Source organism: Mugil cephalus, chromosome 8 (assembly GCF_022458985.1).
Source record: "Mugil cephalus isolate CIBA_MC_2020 chromosome 8, CIBA_Mcephalus_1.1, whole genome shotgun sequence".
Classification (NCBI taxonomy): Eukaryota; Metazoa; Chordata; class Actinopteri; order Mugiliformes; family Mugilidae; genus Mugil; species Mugil cephalus.
The window spans coordinates 24983544-25004009 of record NC_061777.1 but is presented as its reverse complement, the minus strand read 5'-3'; the positions used below and the strand labels follow the sequence as shown (position 1 = coordinate 25004009).

Below are 20466 nucleotides of genomic sequence, written 5' to 3'. Positions count from 1 at the left end.
AAAAGGTTGGCCACGTTTTATCCAGGATCTGGGCTCATCGTTATGTATTATGTAACAACTGACCTTCAAAACACATTCATCGATGAGGACGGGAAGAGATTTTTTTGCTGATGCTCACATCCACATTTTATAAAACGATTCTGTGATTATATTAATTTTATCACCATCAACCTTTTGGGCTTCTGTTCGTACTCATCGTTCACACTATGTATGTCTGCTAACTGTCAGATCAAACCCACATGAGACCTGCTTAGATGTGTCAGCAATGTTAGGAGGCCAGGAGAAACTATAGCTAGAGCTAGAAACTATAACTATCTGCAATCTCCTGAAATCAAGATGCATTTCAAAAAAACTCCTTGAAAAAAAAGGACCTACAGTGTTACCAGCACCAGACCAATTATTGTAATCAGTCCTGTATTGTAATCAAAGTCTCTCTTTAGTCATACAGAGCTCCAATAAACCAAACAATTGCCAAGATACATGGGATATCCATACTTTGACAAAAATGCTTTTCTCAAAGTTTGGTGATGAGATCATTATCCATTGTGGATTTTATCGCTGTGGCTCTCACAATTAGTTGTGTTAATAACACAAACTGTAAAACAAAGGTATGGGGGGTTATGTTAATGTGTTTATACACATGTTAATACACATTAACATTAATATATTTTAGTAAAGGAATTAATAAAGTGAGAAGACAATGTTTGAAATAAATAATGAATATTTGAGTCTGTGTATCATTTGAATAACTTAATACTGAATGCAAGATGATAATACTAATGTATATTTATAAATATAATATAGAACACATAGAGTAGATAGGGGGGTCGCCACTTAATCTCCCCATCAATTTTGGGGTCCTTGGCCTGAAAAACGTTGAAGACCCCTGCTGTAAATGATGAATGACACAAGAAATGCTAGTAAAACTGGCAGTAAAAGAAAGAATCATCCAAACTGTGATCGTTTCAAGCATCCATCACAGTTCACAGCCAGTCCTCTTGGTTCAACGCTGATCAGCACAGTCTTTACTGTTGTGCAGTTGAGAATTTTGAGGAATTTTTTTTGAGGAATAATAATGGGTAAATTTCTGGGGCGCTCACTTTTCAAACCTACACGAATGAAAAAATCTTCATGTAAACATATGTCTTCCAGCAGGTGCATGGGACATAGAATGACTTCCTATGTGCTGCACACCGTTAGAGTTTGATCAACAAAATGAGGGCTTAAGTCCCATCACAACCATTAACAAATGTCAGTGGGAAGACAATATGCTGAACTGAATAACCTTGATCTGCACACAAAGTTACAGATTATTATATGCAGTTTACGTTACTTCTGCCAGAATGCATCTCCATCATAATCTCTGAGCTCACAGTTTACTGGTGTGATTTTGAAAAGAATGCTAAGGGACATAGGTCTTATGTTTCATTTATTCGACTGCCATACATAAGGAAGCAAAATAGTAAAACAAATAAAATAGTTACATCCAGTATTAATGACTACTAAAAAACAGTTAATGGAACTTCTAAAACGTCAGTTTCAGGGGCAAGGTTCGTTCGAAGCTACCCAAACTGTCCTTATCTCTGCATTGTTCCTGAGGATGTAGCAAGGAGAATATCTACTAGATTCCTGTGACAGAATAAAGCACTGGCTTCTTACAGAAATATGCCAAAGTTTCCATGGTAACAGTGTTTCAGCTCAGGTTAATCCATTTTAGCGGAAATTCAGACCATTGCCATTGTTTTGATTGAGTTTGGTTATTCAAAATTAAAAACGTGGGAAGCACAGAAAAAAAATATAAAAACAGAAGACAAACAGGATTGTGGGAAAAGACATCTTTGCTACATGCAATTCTTAAATTGTTGATAAAACAGTAAATACCAAAGGGTAACTCACCTTTGAATTGATATAGTCTTAGATCAAGCTCATTGTATCCACTAAACAATAAAGTTAATCAAACAAGACAAAACCACACATTTAAAAATCAAACTGAAGACAGCTTATGTTAGATTTTGGTTGAGAGAGAGAAAAAAAGTTGATTTCTTATTTTTCATCTATAGAGCTTATTACAACTGCGTTTTAATTTAAAGTCTGGCCTTAAATATGACATTTCTAAATAGATTTCACTGAGTAACATCATGACTGTGATGGGTAGGATTGTATTTCTACTGGCAGCTCAACTTATGATTGGCAAAACTTTAACAAAGTAACTGTAAAGGAGTAGTCCCTGAGCCCTAATGTTAGTAACATTATTTTTAAAACTGCTATTTGGAATTACATGTAGGCTATCTAACATTATTCATTCACTTCATGTGACATAATGTTTACAGCTAATCCGCAACTAAATCAAAACAACTCAACTTTATCAGACTGATTACCAATCTCAAGCACGGCATAAGCCACTACAGTTCTGTAATACATACTGAACTATTTGAATGTAAAGCATGCAGTCTGTGAAAACCACCCTTTTGAGTTTTCATTTTTTCACCTGTGCTCCACAGCAGCCAGGAGCATGTATTTATTTAGATATATTTGTTTAGTCGATTTATTTCGGTCTTTTAAAAACAAGTACAATAAACAAAGTACAAAAGTACAGATACAAAACAAAACAGAAAAAGGTGTAGGATGAAGCATCATTTTATTCTGCCTACCCTTCTTAAATTAACAGTTTTCTTTCACACATTGTACTTCCAGCAGTTTATGAGCTCACTGGTGTTATTAATTCAGTTTTATATTTATATTTAAATTAGTTTTAAATCTGTTAAGTGATCTCCTTTAATTGTATTGTTGTATGTTTTGTAAGAAACAGTAACAAATCTAACAGGAAATATATATATATATATATATATATATATATATATATATATATATATATATATACATATATATATATATAGAGAGAGAGAGAGCAAAATAGAATTATAAAGACATCCTGTATTTATAGTGTGGTGGTGATTAAATTTGCTAAAATTGGTAATTAGTTGTGTTATTTCTGACACCTCACACAGCATGGTTCTCATTTGTCATGTTTCTGCACCACTTGCAAATGCAGATCATCCCTTATTTCAAAAACTCGTCAGATCAACACATATTGCAATGCACTCTATTCTGGATTCAGAACAGAAGAAGTATCCACTTAGTTTTCAAATTCTTTCTGAAACTGAACTGAAACTCTCTTTTTGCTCTTTATTATCCTCTCCTTTTCAGAACTGCAGGTGCAGCAGCAGAGGCTTCAGGAAGGATCCAAAGGACCCCTCTTCTGTGGGCCCGAGACAGAAGAACACACCAGCCTAGACTGTATTTCAGTTCCACATCAGAAGATACAGGATCTCCATAACAACGGTGGGAGATAGCTACAAAAACAATCATAACAATCACTCGCTCCGCTTTCTCTTACAGCAAGCACTTATCCAGTGTTAGGATTTGCAAGTGAATGCAGTGGACAATGCAATAACGACAGACTTGTGAATGTGTGGCATTCACCTGCTTAGACTCCCAAGGTCGTACAGTAAAATGCACACAGAGGTTGATGGGTTTTGCAACAAGTCTCCGATGCGAACAAGTGACCTTAATGAAGTACATTGCTCTTAATATTGTTTTTCTTTGTCTGTCTCTTGCAAGTGGCAGTAGCATTAATCTTGTTGTTATGTTGAATACACAGGCTTCCAGAAGCTGACATTGGTCAACACGTGGTATGGATCCCTGCGACCTCTTTTCAATCCTGAGGAGAACATAACCATGGAGCCCACTGTCACTGACGGCAGCCAGAGGTAAAATACAAATACAGATAGTAGGACAGTCTGCAAATGACTTGTGAGCTTAAGGACTAATGAACTACATATTATTGTTTTGCATATTCTGTGAATATGTAATATAAACAAAACTATGTCTAAAATATTGTTAAACTTAGTGGTTTACAAATATTTTGTAATAGTGTTTTTATTTTAAAAATATGTTTGATATGTCACTCTATATTGGTTATGGCATTTTAGGATATTGGCTTTCGCTCTGAGGCAAGTCAAATGAAGATAGATTAGATTAAAAATACTTTAAAGTTCACATTTGTTGACACGAATTCCATTTAAAAAGTGGGAAACTGCTCCAATATGATATGAAAGGTATTAACCATGCACACTGAATGTGTCGTTCTATATACGACGCCAATGTCATTTTCTTTTAGCCTACAATTAGCCTACCGCTATCTTATTTTGTCTAATTATGAGGATCTGACAATAGGTGGTTGGTGAATGAAGCCTTTGCATCTAAGATTTCCTAAAAAAAAATATTAGGGATAATAATCAAGATAATAGGACTAGTACACATAATCTAGAACCCCTGTGTGAACATAACACAGTTGGTAACTGACAGACGATCATGTTTGGTTGTAGCTTGCTCCTTGTTTTCATTCCTGTAACTTACAAATTTGTGTACATAACCAGGTATGTGGGCACTGTCCTGGGCTCTTCTGTTATCTCCACCACAGTGCTGGGTGACGACCAGCCGGTTAGCATGGCCGTACGCTTCCAGCTCCAGCACAGAGTGCAGGTTTCACAAAATACATCTCATCTATTCTTGAAATTAAATCACATTGAAATATCTGCTGTTTCCTTTTTCAATTGAATGTCATGCGCATCAGTGATTCTATATTTCCAACAGAACCACGCTGGTACCATGTATGATCCAGTGTGCGCCTTCTGGGATTTTGATCTCATGTAAGTACAGAAGGATTCTGATAAGCATGGGCAGTTCGGATTTCTCAGATTCCTCTGGAATAGCACAGCTAAACTTGTTTCATATGAAAAAATGTGATACATGCTGAAAAAACTTTTAGAAATGACAATATTTTAATACTGCGCATTCCTGTGGGTATGTACATCTGTAAGTATGCGCTGTTTGTGTCTAACTAGACCAGACGCTGGAGGATGGTGGAATACCAAGGGCTGTGAAGTTGTGTCCAAACAGTATGGATCCACGGTTTGCTACTGCAACCACACAACCAATTTTGCACTGCTGCTGCAGGTTTACGAAACCCAGGTAACATTCCACTCTGCCGTTACAACAGTGGATTTTGTGTAGGCTTCCATCTTGAGTATGTGCTGCTATTTATACAGCATGCCCTGCGTTTGTGTGTTTCTGTTAGCTGAGTCCGGAGAACGAAAAAGCTCTGCAGGTGCTGACGTTCATCGGCTGTGGAGTATCTATGTGTGGCCTCCTCTTCACCTTCATCCTCTTCATCGCTGTGGGGTGAGTCACAAATGTCACAGAGTGTACTCTGTAAAGCATCAAGGGTGAAAAGCACTTTTTGAAAAAAAAAAAAAAACTGCCTGATTCACATCAATAAATGAAAAAGAAAAACTGGACACTGTACTCTGTAAATGTGCGAAAAGCACCACAGTGAAACATTTTTATACATATATATATATATATATATATATCTCCTGAAAACTACTGTGAGAGCTCACCTATTATATGCTGTGTGTACTTTCATGTGTACGTTTCTGTGCAGCGTCCCTAAATCAGACCGTACCACTGTCCATAAAAACCTGATAGTTGCTCTGGGCGTTGCTGAGCTGTTGCTGATGTGCAGCGACTGGGCATCTGAAAATGAGGTGAGTCTCAACACATGACACATTTGCAAAGTGTTTTAGTTGGAATGAAAACTAATACAATTATCAACTAGACTTACGTAAAAACATCACGTGGTGTGCTGTATGTCAATAAAATACAACACTTCACAAACTGCACTTACTGTAAAAAGGCACACGTTTCACTTGATTTAAATCTTCAACATCATTGGCTCTGATGAAAACTGCAGGATGTGGCTAGCTGGATTTTAAGTCAGTGAAAGCTTTTTAATATTTTAAGGCTGCGCTAATCATTATTTTTTATTTCCACACTGGATCAAATGACTATAAGCCTCTTTCCGTTCATTCTTTTCTTTGTATGCTCCACAAAACATTAAGATGAGCCTGTTTCATTACAGTGAGGACACGTACAATTTCCTTCTGTGCTCCTTTATAATGATAATTATTAATAATCATGATCCATGTTGCAATGATGACAATAATAACTTTTTTTGTATAGTAATTTTTGTGTAAGAGCTTCAAAACAACAGGAAACAGAAAGAGACCCATATAAATGCAAATACACCACATATACCAACATAGCTACGTTTGCTGTGTTCAAGGACACCCTGTAAAGTCGCATGTCGATTAAAATGCACAGCACAATATTAGGCTTAAAGATCAACCACTTTAAAATGCTGTTCAAATAAAATAAATAAAGAGTTGACACAACAATTAAAAGATGTGTTTTCGTCTTCACTTAGCTCACCCCGGATAGTTTGAGGAATGCTGTTAAAAGCATCTTCAATTTTCTTTTCACTTTGTTTTTGACGGTCTTATAAAGCAACAGGACAATCATAATCTTAATGAGCACAAGGGGGTGAAGAGAGAAAGAAATTTTGCGGTGTGTGCTTCATCTAAACCAAAATTACTTTCTGTTTTGAGCCAGTGGAGCTGGGCCACTGTTTTTGGTTGGTTTAAGAGTTTAGCAAGTTTGGAATGAGTTGAAGCCTCTCAGTAAACACCTTAGAATGTGCACAGTAGTAATCTGACATGGTGTAGATGAATCCATTGATTAACTTTTCAGATAAAAGTCTTTCAGTCTTGGAACCAACTGAAATTGTAAGCTTCTAAGTTGCTATTCATCCTGTGAGTGAATCTAAACTATGTATGTCCTCAGGCTTAACTATTGAAGTCAGTGCAACATATATTTTAATGACTGGTAATTAATGGGGACCTTTCACTTGAATTGAGGAAATTACAAGTCTCTAGAGGAGGAGAATAAATGACTCTACAGCTCAGTTAACTAATAGTGAAATCACTTCCATCCAGAGACGTAGTGATCACTGCGTCCATCTTTAATCCTGCAGGTTGCATGCTTCTTAGTCACGGCGCTCCTCCACCTCTTCTTCATGGCCTCCTTCTCCTGGATGCTGGTGGAAGGTTTGCTGCTTTGGAGCAAAGTCGTGTCCGTTAACATCAGCGAGGACCGCAGGATGAAGCTCTACTACATCATTGGCTGGGGTAAACTCTCATCACTCCTTGTCAAAATTCGATTTGATTTGTGACTTAGATCAAGAGTATGGATTTAAAGAGAAACTGATCCAAAAACTGACAGTATTTGACAGTCATTATTGTAACTAATACTGGTTTATATGCTAATAATTAAGGAAATAAAAATGAAAGATTATGTTTTCACATAATCAGGATTGCATACACCACATTCCTGCATCATGATACAATATGTCCTATTGCCTGATGAACTGGTTTATAATATTAAGCTACATGTCCACAAATACTTTTAATAACGAGATGCCACAGTTAAAGCAGAAACATCTTAGTGTCTCTTGATGCAATCTTTTATACATGCAAAAAAGACATATCCACCAAACTGTTTAAAACAGTTTTTAATGTAAAAATAAATTAGCATTCATGTGGACTTGTTTCTTTTAACGTTTAACAAAACGCAACTGGCATTAGACAAATATGCATGTGTTTTCCAAAAATCAGAGGCTTGCCTCTTGCACCGCCTCTGCAACATTTAGTTTGAATCATCAAAACAAGCAGTGATCTTTGACAAGCTGTTGTCGTTGTCAAATCCGGATTAGGAACAACAATCACATAACAAGACGGGAAAAAAAAGTCTGCTAGTTTGCTTGAAGGAGGTAGCACAAAAGCGTTCATATTTATAGTTAATGTGAGGTCAGACATCCCAAATGAAGTGTGTTGTGTGTAGAAGCTATTTTAAATTACCTAGTTCATCTGAGGCTTTCCCTCAGATAAAATGTTAGAGTTCATGAGGGGACACTGGTTGAGGAGGGCAGAGACAGGCGGCTGCACGTGGCCTTAGTGGCTCATTCTGGAAAATTAAGTCAAACTGAAAGCTGAGATAATTTCAGATCCTTCCTCGAAATATTCAGTAACAATTTTACAAATATGGGCAATTTTACAATGTTGATTAGATTTGAAAAAACATCTAAACTGGGGATCTTTACTTGTGCCTAGTGAAAACTGCAAATTATTGAAGAAATTACATGCAACCATTGACTTTAATGTAAATAATATCAAGTGGCCTATTCAAAGTAAAAGGTGGGTTTTCTCTTATATGGCTTGTATTTATATAATGCTTCTCCACCTATTGGTACTTAAAGCACTTTCCAGTCGCAATGTCACATTTACCCACTTGTTCACACAAGCGCACACACATGACGAGGTTCAGTGTCTTTCTCAAGGACACATCGGCATGTGGTTAATATGCCAGGGATGGGCTGCAGCCACACCCTAAATGCTGCGAGGCATCAGATGGCTCAAAGAAGAACTGTCAACTGCAGTTAGTCAGTCCCGTCACAACCAGGGTCTCCAAACCACTTCTCAGGCCCAAGCCCACAATGAAACATGTTATTGGGAATATTCACTTTGGGAATGTGTTGCTACTCTTACACTGATTCCATTCTGACCAAGGACAAGTAGCACTCCATTCTTCGGGGACTTGCTACACCCTCTGGTTTCTTTGTGGGAAGGATCCATAGAGCAGCAAGACAATGAGCCCAAACACACCTCAGTGCTTTGAAGAAAGAAGACTACGGAGTACTGAACATCATGGTCTTCCTCCACAGTCACCTGGCCTCCACACCACAGAACATTTAGTTTGGAAACAGCCGAACATTCCTGGCACCACAAGATGCTCTTTGGAACATTCTCAGATCATGTTGAGATAACACGACTACAGGGCTAACGGATTACAACTAACGTGGACCGTGTGAAACTAGATTCTGAAATCCATGGATGCTTTTCGCAGATTTGTCTTTTTTTCAGTGGTAAACTGATATTTTCATTTGTAATGCTAATCTGTGTAAAGTAAGAGGAATGAAGTCACTTACCGTCGCAGACAGCAGCCATGGCATCTGTTAAATTTGACCCTTTCTACCCTGGTGTCCCCAGTGCCAAGAACAAGCTGTGCCATGCACTTCCACCCTTAGAAAATTCAGATGAAGCAAGATGTGATGCTGCAAAGCCCGTTTCTCTTCAGAATAATTCATTTCACGTTCTGTTGCAGTGTGTCAAAAGCTTACCATCTACACTGTTTCTGGATCGTTCTATATTCAACTGATTGCTCAATTTAGATAAAACAACTATATGTGAACTACTGCATTTCTATTTTGGCTACATTTTCTTGCCAAACTTGCAGTGGTGACAAGCTAAGTGCCGAGTCACTAAATCCTTTTAAAATAGTAAAATTAAATTTAATTTGTTGAAATTGTTCCACAACAATTTACAGAACCATGAGCCTTATGTCCCCACAGCAAGCCAAAGACACAAGGAAAGACTGCCTTTTAGCACAAACCAGTTCATATGATGGGACACATCGTCCAGAGACCAAGCAGGCAGGAACAGACCTGGGACATAGACGGAAGGAGAATGAGTGCCTACTCCAAATGCATTTGGTGGGATGCGGGCTATGTCTATTCCTTGCACCCAAACTGCAAATTAGGGTTTCCACTATGGTATAGAAAGTCACCAAGATAAAAGACTGGTGCAGTGAAACTCAAGCTGCGTTCCACAATCTACATCAACACCAAACAGATGTTGCTTAACCTTTGTCTTCTTTTGAGACTGCTAGTTATTTTCAACATTATAAAATTAATCTAATCACAGTTTATTGATATTAACTTGTATCATCACTTTAAAAAAAAAATGTGTGTGGTGTTGTGTTTTACTGCAGCCTTAACCCATTTTCTTTAAAGAAAAAAACATCCTGCAGCTGCTACTGTTCATGTGCCCAAATCCATCTGTGAGCGCTGGGTGTTTTGTCGCATGATGGGTTGAGAACACAGTGTGACTATTTAATATAAACACCCAGTCTTCAGGTGTTCCTCTCATCTCCCCGCGCAGATGTGCCGAATGTTACCCTTCAGACTAAACAGGCGCAGAGGACAAAATAGTCGCCCCTGCCGCAGCCACTGTTGCACAAACACGTCTCTAAACATGCTGCTGATTTTGCTGTCACAACACCGCCACATTTCATTCGCTTTTATTGAACTGTTTTCCAGGACTTCCTGTCCTGATAGTTGGCGTAACATTGGCGATATCAGCGGACAAGTACAAGGCAGACGATCACTGCTGGCTCAGCGTGAAGACCGACACAATCTGGGCCTTTGTGGGACCTGTTGTATTTGTCTTGGCGGTACGTAATCTTACTTTGCCCGAGTGCATGTCCTCACATTTTTATAACTACTGTGTTAATGGCAGATGCAGCTGTGTCAACTAATGGGCCTGTTTGAACAACCTTTTGTCTTGAAAGATAACCCGTGTGTGTTTTATGGCGTTTGTGATGGCTTTTTAAAATATTTCCTTTATTTGAAGTGTTAAGGAAGCTATATTTATAGTAGTGGAAAGTATCAATGTATTAGTGGAAAGAATAATACTGCTCTGAGAATATCATTAAATATTTGTATAGATATTAAAATATTAAAGGTTGTACACTTGACACTTAAGTCATTAATAATTAATATTGTCCTCATTATTGGTGTATAATTTAACCAACTCATGTTTCACTAATCAGAGATTCACCCATCATAATCATCTAATACATGCAGTGAATTTTAAACATAGTTGGGTTAGTAGTTCTTGTTCTTCATGAGATTGTGTATTGTCAATGTTTCAGTCTCCAACACGGCAGATATGTGGTAGTACTCATAGAATAGTCCATCAAAAAGACGCGTTTGATGTGCATATAAGTAGCGGAATTAATATTTTCCTCATTAAGGTGTATTGTTTAACCTATCCACATCTCATCCTTCAGTAATCATCACTACTACGTGCTAGGAGTTTTACGCATAGCTGAGTTTATTTATGAGAGGAATCCGCTCTTAGAGTGGTGTATGAGATGCACAGTGACATACAGTGATCTCATGTTTATCCAAAAGCAGCTTTTCCTTTCGATGCTTTCTTTACATTCTGTTTTTACAGAGCAGTGACAACACAGTAAATAATGTTCATCTCTGAATACTGTGTGATGTGATTTCCTACATCCTGGGCAAGAGGGTAACATCTCCGTCCTCTTCATGTGAGCTTGAGGCCAAGTGGCTCTGCCCGGCTCGTGTTTGCCGGAGGCCGTACTGATGCTGTTGTCCTCTGCCTGCAGGTCAACGCAGTTGTGCTGTGTCGGGTTGTCATGGTGACCGTTTCCAGTGCTCGGCGCCGTTCCAAGATGCTCAGTCCAAGCTCGGCATCAAAGATGCAGACCTTTGACCTCACCTGGTGAGATACGACGGCTTCTCTAGCTCTCTCTGTCGCTCTCTCTCCTCTTGCTCTTGTTTATGAATCTTTTTTTTTTCTATCGCTCGCCCACGCTCTCTCTCACACTCTCCCTGTCTCTCTCCCTTACATACAGGCTTACTATTTTCTTTTTGGTTGAGCAGCCCATAGTCAATAAAGACAGTGTGAGAGATTGGGAGTTTTCTGTGGGAGCTGCAAGGGCTTATCAGCTTAACACCTGGTCCCAGCACAACTGTGTGTCTGTGCATGAAGGCCTGGGCGTGTGTGCGTGTACAACACACGTTTGGGTCTGTCTTTGCTTAAAACTTTGTTCCATCACGAGCATGTTCATGTTGTAGCATCCATTCCCCACTGTTCAATACAGTGAAAATAGAAGCAACAAATTCAAACTTTCAAACTATTTCTAATCACTGAGAATCTGTCTGAAAGCATATTTTGTAACACACACACATTCCTCATTCTTGTTAAAGGGATTTCCCAAAAATGAATTGTTCTGATACCCCATAGAATTATTTTCTATACATATTACAGTGGTACTACTAGGTTGTCTTTGAATGTTCTTCTTTTTAGTTTTGTTCTAACTAATCCCTGTTTGGTGCGCTGGTTAGTATTAGTGGCAGCAGGGCCGTGTGTGTGTGTCATTGAGTCCAGATAAACTGCTGTGTGTGTGTGTGTGTGAGTCACTGAGGTGTTTCTGATAGTTTAGACATTACCAGCCTCATCCTCACATTTGCAGTAGCTCATTACCAGACTCTCTTTTTTCCCTGCAGTCGCTCTGCGTCTGATTTACATATGTGCTGTGTGATTGCCAGTCCAATGCTGAACATCATTCTCTTTTCAGTGTGTCAGGTCTATTTATGTTGCCATGGTTACAGGTTGATAGTACACATATTTGTAGTAATTCCGCCTTAACATGATTGTGTGTGCAAGCTTGCGAGATTTCTAGCGGCATCGCATCAGATGCTTGCTGTGGCTCGGTGGATTTCTGATAAACCGCATATGGACGCACACACATACAGGTGAGATTGATTTTTTTTTTCTGGTAAAAACATGAAAGCAGAAGAGTTGTTGAATTTTTTAAATGGCATTCTTCAGTTGCGTGAGAAGCCCAAATGAAATTCCACTCACCCCTGCTGTATTTGGGTGGAAACAGAGACCTCAGACAAGTATATCTCAAAACAGGCTCAAATCAAACCAAACAATCTGTCTCTAGACACCACTGCATGTACTGTAAGTGAGGAACCAGGTTAAGTGACTCCTCACCTTAATGTAATGAACAACTTGCTGTCTGAACCGATTCACCCTGACATTATGTAGATAGTAGTGTGCTACAGACATTGTTAAGTGCTCAAATAAACAATTCAATAGAATATAATTGTAAAATACTACTAATTTCTCCTATGAGAAAGGTTTGACTAGAATCTCACATCTCTCATATTTTCATTTTCAGTAAACTGTCCTTCAACCTAGCATTCAGCAGCGCTCTTCTGTCCGTATTTCTATTTTTCATATTTGTCTAAGTGTGATGGAAATGCCACAACGCCGTCCCCCCTCTCGCCGTGCCTTCATTCCCTCACAAACAGACTGAAAGTAGATGTCTGTGCCAGCTCTAGAGTGTTACGTCAATTCAGGAGATTAGAGGGAAAACGACTTTCAAAAATAAAAGGGAAGAGAGTGCCTGCTTTGTCCTTGCAGACACAGTGCAGTCTGAAAACTCAATCTCTCTACCCAGGTGCAGCGGTGTGACAACAATGGTGGATTGAACAAAGGCAACCTTTTCTGCCTTGCCCCGCGAAATGGTTATTGGCCGTATAAGCTGCAGGATCATTGAAAGGATGATTGCAATGGAACAGGAGTATGGCTTTGGTAGGCGGTAAAATCTATAGCTGTGCAGAGATCTTTGATGACGATTCAAGGAGGAAATATCTGAGAAGAAAATGTCATCAAAATAACTTGAAAAATCCACTTTGCTGGGTCCTTCTGTCTGTCTTGCATGTTTTCTAACATAGTTGAAAAAGAAAGCAGAGCACTCAGGAATCAAACGGTGCCGCGACACAGCTCAAGGTTTTGTTTCAGCAGTCGGCAGTCTATCAGACCTGAATCTCTTTCATCTGTATATATGTGCATATTTGTACATGTATATGTGTGTATGTGTACGTCAAGCAGATGCTCAGTGCGTGCTTATATGGATCATGTACTACTATGTGTCTTTGTAGGGCCGTGACCCGTCCAGTTCTCATCTTGCTGCCAGTCCTGGGTCTGACCTGGCTGTGTGGAGTGCTGGTCCATCTGTCTGTCGTGGTCGCCTACGTCTTCATCGCTCTCAATTCCTTCCAGGTACACAAAGATACATCAGCCCGCCTAGTGGTGTTAGAATGGAGAAAACAATACCACAGTAGCTTGGATCACAAGAATGCCATCACGCAATACCAAAAGCTGCACCATGCGTGTTGATTGGTTCGTTTCAGCCATGACGTTTTAAGGCTGAGTGTAATAACTTGCTTCAAAAATCAGCTGGTATCAAGATTAAGTTTGAAACATGGATTAAAGTTTTGCACGGCACTATGTTACACCCATTAACCCAGTGGTTTTAAAAGATAAATACACACCATGATGCACCATGCCCGCATATTTTGGGCAGGGATCCTGACACGTTGGTTCCGCAAATGACCAAGTAAAATAAGTAAACTATCTGTTTCGGTCATTTCAGCAGCTTATAGCAAGAAAATGTACACCGAATAAGACTACTAATATTAAATAGCAAAATATATCATTTTTTTCTTTAAGTGATCGGAAACTAGAGGTCATTTAATTTCAGTAGCTGGAACTTTATAAAAGATGACTGCAGAGTACAGCACCATTGTAGGATGGGAGTAGAGTGAGGTAGAGCTTGGACCGCTGCAGCAAACAATGAACTCATTACCAATAAGCTCACCTCAGTTTACTGTTACTGTTATAGGCAAACCATTTGACACGACGGAAATAGAAAATAGTGCTGTCACGCTGCAAGGAAACAATTTTCAAACCATTTTAGCTTCAAGAGAACACCTCTTCTAATATGTTCCTACATTTTAATTAAAGACTGATATGTGATTTCTTTACTTGCATGGTTCCATATCCTCACAACTGTTGAGAATGTGTGTGTCATAACTCCGTTCTCATTTATTTCAATCCTATTAGTGTTTTCTAGTACTTTATAAATGGATTTTTTTTTTTTTTTTGCACACATTTCTCATTTTACATTTCGAACTGTGGATGTGTTCTCATGCACCTCTGTGTGCATGTGTGTTAGTGTGGGAGGCGGCAGCCGGTGCTTTGAACGACAGGACATACCACATCTACCTCCAGCTCTCCTCCCCTGATAAAAACAGCTCTCAGTTCCTCTCCTTCTGTCTTCCCATGTCTCCATACACTGTCCCTCTTTTTCTTATGCTTTTCTGTATATTTCTCTCTCTCTTTCTCTGTCTTTCTCTGACTCCTTGTCCCTCCTCACCCCTTCCAACCCTCTTTCCCTTTACTGGCTCTTCAATTAATCAAAATGAGCTAGCCCCTGGGTGACCCCCAGAGAGCTGCTAGTTAATTTAGATTTACTGCTGGGGGCAGATAACACTACAGTAGGAGTGCTTCCTCATGTAGGTAGGAGGATGACGCTGGACAAGATTATATTCTTCTGCTACAAAAAGACACAGCTAGTGAGGGATAACTGGGCAAAATGTCTTGCTGTTGATATGATCATACATTCTGAAAGTATACTCAGTGTTCACCTGTTTGATTAATACTCCAGTTTCAATGCTAAAGAGCAAAGTCTTTATGAAAAGGATGCACCAAAACTGTCTTTCTTGCAGCATGAACTGAGGCCCCATTCTTCTGCAGCTGCAGCAAAGTGGAGGACTGTGAAGACATAACACTCGGTCAACAGCGACTAGAGAGCTGCTTGAGGCACAGGAAGTTTGTCTCTACCCCTTTATAAATAACAAAACAACAAAAACACGGATGGAGTCACTGCTAGATTTATGCGCCTTAAAACGTCCTTCAGTAACATGAATAACAGTCCACATATCTGACTGTGTTACACTAACTGAGATTACGAACATAATCGGCTTGAACCTAATCAGAACACTTTGCTTCACATTAGTGCCTTAATCACATGATATGTGTAAACATAACTGCTTGATCTATCTGTTAACAAATAGTCGTTCAAGTCAAGTCGTGTCATGACAGGGAAAAAAACATTTGGAGATGCTGAAAGTTCAGGGAGCTGTTTCATGTCTTTAGTGACCTTAAATACCCTCATATGAGGCAGAATGTGCAGAGTTTCTGACAAGGATTTGAATTAAATTTCAATTATCATTGTGCACGTTACAATCGACGAATACCTTTCTATGCAATGAATTGTAAATATGTTTGAGGACTGTCCTCACTACAAAGCAAACAGAAACTCCACATCTACACGATCTACACTACCAGTCAAAAAACACACCTTCTCATTGAATTTGACTGGTAGTGTATGTGACCTCTTGGGAAGAGACTGAGCTGGAGTAAAATAAGATCAAATTCTAATATTTATATATCAAGAGAAGAATACAGATTACATTCAACATATTCATGATGAAAGGAAATAAACCATCATGGGAAAATCAGTGCAGTTTAACCATAGACTGTACAATATGTTTCTGGTGGGTGTTTAGGGTTAAGAAGGAACTGTGAGTCGAAGGTACACCTCGAAACTACAGATCTACACCTAATGTGGGAGTATTTACACAAACACTGTTAATGCATGCATATAGTGGTTTTCTGCATTCTACAGTCCATGGCCCTTCTTTCTTTCAGGGCTTTCAAAGAGGAAAAACATTAACAGCAATCTGAGTTTGTCCTCACTGATGATTCTCCTCCTTTCAGACTGCTCCTGAATATGTTTTTCTTTTTTTGGTTAGTTTGGAGCTCATTTTTCCTGATTGCCAGATGCAGTGAATTGATGCAACTATAATTATGTTTACTAAAAACTCCAAAGGCTCCATGGTGCTCCTCATTTCTGACTTTGTGTTGAATTTGTGTCCAACGCCGTTGTTCTCCTCTTCGGACAAACCAGTGGGTTGGCATAAAACACAGCCTCAGTGTGGGACAGACAGAGAAAAAAACTCAAACAGATTCCTGTGGCTTTTAGGGTTAATTCTTCTAGCATGTTATAGTTGGCACATAACTGGTGCAATGCCACAGTGTCACGGTCTAGAACTTGGAGTGACAGTGACGGAGTGTGTAGGTGTAAAACCCGATGGACGCTTCAGCTTTGTTCTGTTTACTTTCTGAATTAGCAGAATGGAATCCATACAAACATGATATTTCTCTGCTGCTACTTCTTCTGTGTGATGGTTGGAGGAAGGACCCACCTTTCTATATCCTAGCTTCTGGACATACAAAAGATCAGCAATCTGCGATTTCACAGCCAAATGTTAGTGGTAAAACATTCACTGTAGAAGAGACTTAGTGCTGTGCCCTGCTGCAGCACTTGCCAGGAGTAGAATACCGTACAAATAGAGAGATTTATTTTCCCATTATATGCCTCTCCCTTCATTGATAAGAGAAAAGTATAGTCTGACCGAGCTGACTGTGTAGCACTAAATGGACTTGATGAAGATCCATATTGTCAATAAACGTATGAATAGAATTCTTCTCCACACATGCTTCTTAATGTGCGTCTCTCCTCTCCATAGGGCCTGTATATCTTCTTGGTCTATGCTGTTTACAACAGTGAGGTAGGAAGACATTCAGTTCATTGTTAGTCCTACTGTCGCCTCTGCGGCAGAATGTCAGAGTGTATCTTTGTACAATACGTGAGGCTACCAGCCTTTTGGACAAACCAGTGGACTGCTTCTCATTTAGGTGAGGAATGCTATAAAGAGGATCAAAGAAAAGAGAAAAGCCTTATCTTTCACGGTGAGTGAGCAAAAAGAACACAGCAATGATCCGGTCAGTAAGGACAGAAAATAAACTCTCTCTTGGTACTGGAACTCAGACTCTGATTGGATTGTGATGTATTTTCAGAACTGCTCCCAGCCAACCAGCTTCCTACCTTCTCAGAGGGCCCCAATTACATCCTGGGGCCGCAGTCCACTGGCTCCCTCCAGCCCTGAGACCAGTGAGACCTCTGGACCCTCCAGCTCTACCTCCACTTCATTGGTCATCAAGAATGGTAGGCTGGTGTGATATGCTCCATACTCAAGGATGAGGATAGGGGGTAATTTGTACAGAATTACAGATAGTTTTAATGTAATATCTGAAGAAGAAGACAAGAGCAAGCTGGGACTGAAAGATGTGGAGTCCAAAGATTTGGAGCTTCCTCTAACACAGTAGTTCCCAACCTTTTTTCCTTGGATCATATTCTAGCTCTAAATTGCTAAATTTACAACCTAATATTTAATATGAGTTATGTATATATATATTTACTATATTTAAGTGCTTTGTTTGCAATTAGGATATATTCTCCTAACTTCATAAATTTACTCTCCATCTTTCTGACAACAGTGACTTCAATGAAAAAATGCCTTGATGAAATTTGGAAACTCTATATTCCAACTCAGAAATTTAGATGTTAGTTTGGAGAGAGAAAACTGCTTAGTCTAAATATTGATCTTTTTTTTTTAATCGCGAGCAGAGATGCGGCACAGTGCCGGAATACTTTAAGCCCTGCATATTGTCCCATATGTGGGGAGACACATGCAGTACTGGTTAAAAACTGGTGACTGGTGAAACAGGTGAAAACTGATGGTGAGCTCTGATCAGACAACCGTTGCTCTAACGGACCAACTACAATACATGTATATAACAAATAATCTTCCCCCATTTTCTCATTTGCATGGGGCCCATGGATTTCATTATTTAATGGTAAACAATCCTATTTTTATAGAGCACTTTTCTACCGATTGCTACTCAAAGCGCCTCACAGATCTACCCATTCCCTTACACAACCACACACACTTGCTCACACACCAGTGCCACAAAAAGGGAGCAACTGGCAGTTCAGTGTCCTGCTCAAGGACACTTCGGCATATGGCATGTTCCAGGGAACCCTTCGGTTCATGGACAAGCTGCTCTATCTACTGAGTCACAACCCCGTGTGGAAAAAAAAATAAATAAATAAAAAAAATTGGCAACTGGATAATCCTCCAACCAATCAGATTTGTTGTGAACAAATACAACTCCTCAACTCTCAGATACTGTTACTCTTCTTTCCATCACTGCATAAAGACCCGTCTAATCAACATGATCTTTGCTTACTTTGCGCTTACTTTTTTAGGTGGTAGCACTGGTGCTAGCAAGTTAAAAATTATAGTAGCACAAAGAAACAATTAATAGCACGCAGGTGGGCAGTTAACCTGTTTACTGGCAAAATTAATTGGATACTGATAAGGAATTCAGAAACACTGTTCAACTGTCTTTGAAACATCATATTTAAATACACAGGGCTCTCAAGTATTACACTTAGCTTGGAGTGACATTTTTTTTCTAGGGGGCAGAGGGTGAAGTGTGTTTGAAGATGATGTATTATGTGGTATGTTAATCTAATAATTGACTAATTCCTTTAAAAGGGCCAAAAGGGGCTCCTTGAACAGCACTGGTCATTTGGCTGCATTCATTAGCTCCTGTGTTTCTAGGACAGGGGTCTTCAAGGTTATTATTATCATCACCTTGCATTCAATTATTTAAATAACACACAGGTGCAAATAGTTTGTGTGTCGCAAGCGCCATTTTCGCGGTCGAAAATAGTTTGTTTACATTAGTACTCCATTCACAAATCTGCCACTTTAAGGAGCGCCGTAAATTTCACGGAGCAGCAGATGAACCGCTCAGGCCGTTAGTCGTGTCGGTAAGGGCAGAATGTCCCGGTACTTCGACTCACCGTAAAACCAACAGCAGCGAGACTGTGTGTTTTGTGTGTCATTTTACCGACCTGCCTCCTCGAGTCACCGCCCATCGAGAAGCGAACGTTATTTGTGTCGGTTAGTCTAAAACTGTTAAAAACTGTAATGTATGTTTAAACGCAGCTGTTTGTTGTCCCAGCCGAAGAGAATAGCGACTCGTTAAGACTCATTGCGCCATTTTATATCGCTAACATTAATGTTAACACGCTAAAAGGACAACAACAAAACAAAAGTGCAGCGTCGCGCAATGTAAACAGACTTTCCAATTGCCCGCTAACTCCACAATTCATTGTAGTTTTTGCCCGCCACGTCACCTTTTGAGCTTTATTGGCAGTTTCTTCTACTTTTTAGTGAAGATACCAACGCAACTCCTGGATATATATTTCTCGTCACACAGAATGATTTTTTACTAGCAAATGCGTCGCACTGTACAAGCCTGACTCAGATCTTTTTCTGGAGTAATATCAGTTCCTGCAACTTCAGACCAACCTTCGGCCTCTAAAAGTGTGATGTATACAGCATATAGAGCCATAACTTTAGCAAAAGAGTCCACGTTATGTCGTATGCCCTCTCTGTCTTGTTGGTCTTGGTTGTCTTTTCCATACGACCAGGTTTTATGCCATCAATAGCAATCTGCCCTGCTGACACCTGGCTATGATTAAATGATTTATTGTTCAGAAATACAAGGACGAACAAAGGACATATGTAAAAACACACACAAATGAATAGTAATAGTTTCCCGTCTGTGCATTTCATTAAACCTTCTTTGTATTGCACCTTGCTTCCATGAATTTGTTTTGGCCTTGCATAAACAAAAGTGTGGGTTTGAAAGACAAATGAAAACTTTAAATTCAATTAGGTGTGCATTTTTTTCCTTTCAGAAAGTTTCAGAAAGGAGAGCTTTGTGAGTTTCTCTTTGAGACCGGCATCGGGAAACCAAGTAAGCAACATGAATTCGTCATCACTGCACAGTGTTATGTATTATGGTCTATGACATTGGTTGAATATGTTTGCGTTGTGTGTTTTGTTTTACACAGGTGGTGCAACTGACTGGGTTCAAGCCATCAGGTACAAATCCTTCCTCACTCGATGATGTTCTTGAATCATTAGGGAGGTTGAATTATTTCCCCTGTGGTTTCACAGCAGCGCAAGCCACAAAAACACCACTACACATAAACATAGGGCATACAAAGAATACATATGAA

The 20466-nt window shown here is 39.3% G+C and overlaps 1 protein-coding gene across 1 annotated transcript in view; it reads left to right on the top strand.

The window, feature by feature from the left end:
- The window catches only part of adgrd2 (adhesion G protein-coupled receptor D2), a 33244-nt gene that overhangs the window by 8798 nt on the left and 3980 nt on the right, over positions 1–20466 (top strand). Inside the window, exons 9-24 of the mRNA XM_047592382.1 lie at positions 3208–3342; positions 3662–3770; positions 4440–4545; positions 4657–4712; positions 4908–5034; positions 5141–5244; positions 5507–5609; positions 6935–7088; positions 10115–10248; positions 11209–11324; positions 13559–13679; positions 17054–17095; positions 17223–17276; positions 17385–17532; positions 20143–20201; positions 20299–20329. Of these exons, the coding sequence (XP_047448338.1) occupies positions 3208–3342; positions 3662–3770; positions 4440–4545; positions 4657–4712; positions 4908–5034; positions 5141–5244; positions 5507–5609; positions 6935–7088; positions 10115–10248; positions 11209–11324; positions 13559–13679; positions 17054–17095; positions 17223–17276; positions 17385–17532; positions 20143–20201; positions 20299–20329 (1599 nt within the window). The remainder of the gene's footprint in view (positions 1–3207; positions 3343–3661; positions 3771–4439; positions 4546–4656; positions 4713–4907; positions 5035–5140; positions 5245–5506; positions 5610–6934; positions 7089–10114; positions 10249–11208; positions 11325–13558; positions 13680–17053; positions 17096–17222; positions 17277–17384; positions 17533–20142; positions 20202–20298; positions 20330–20466) is intronic.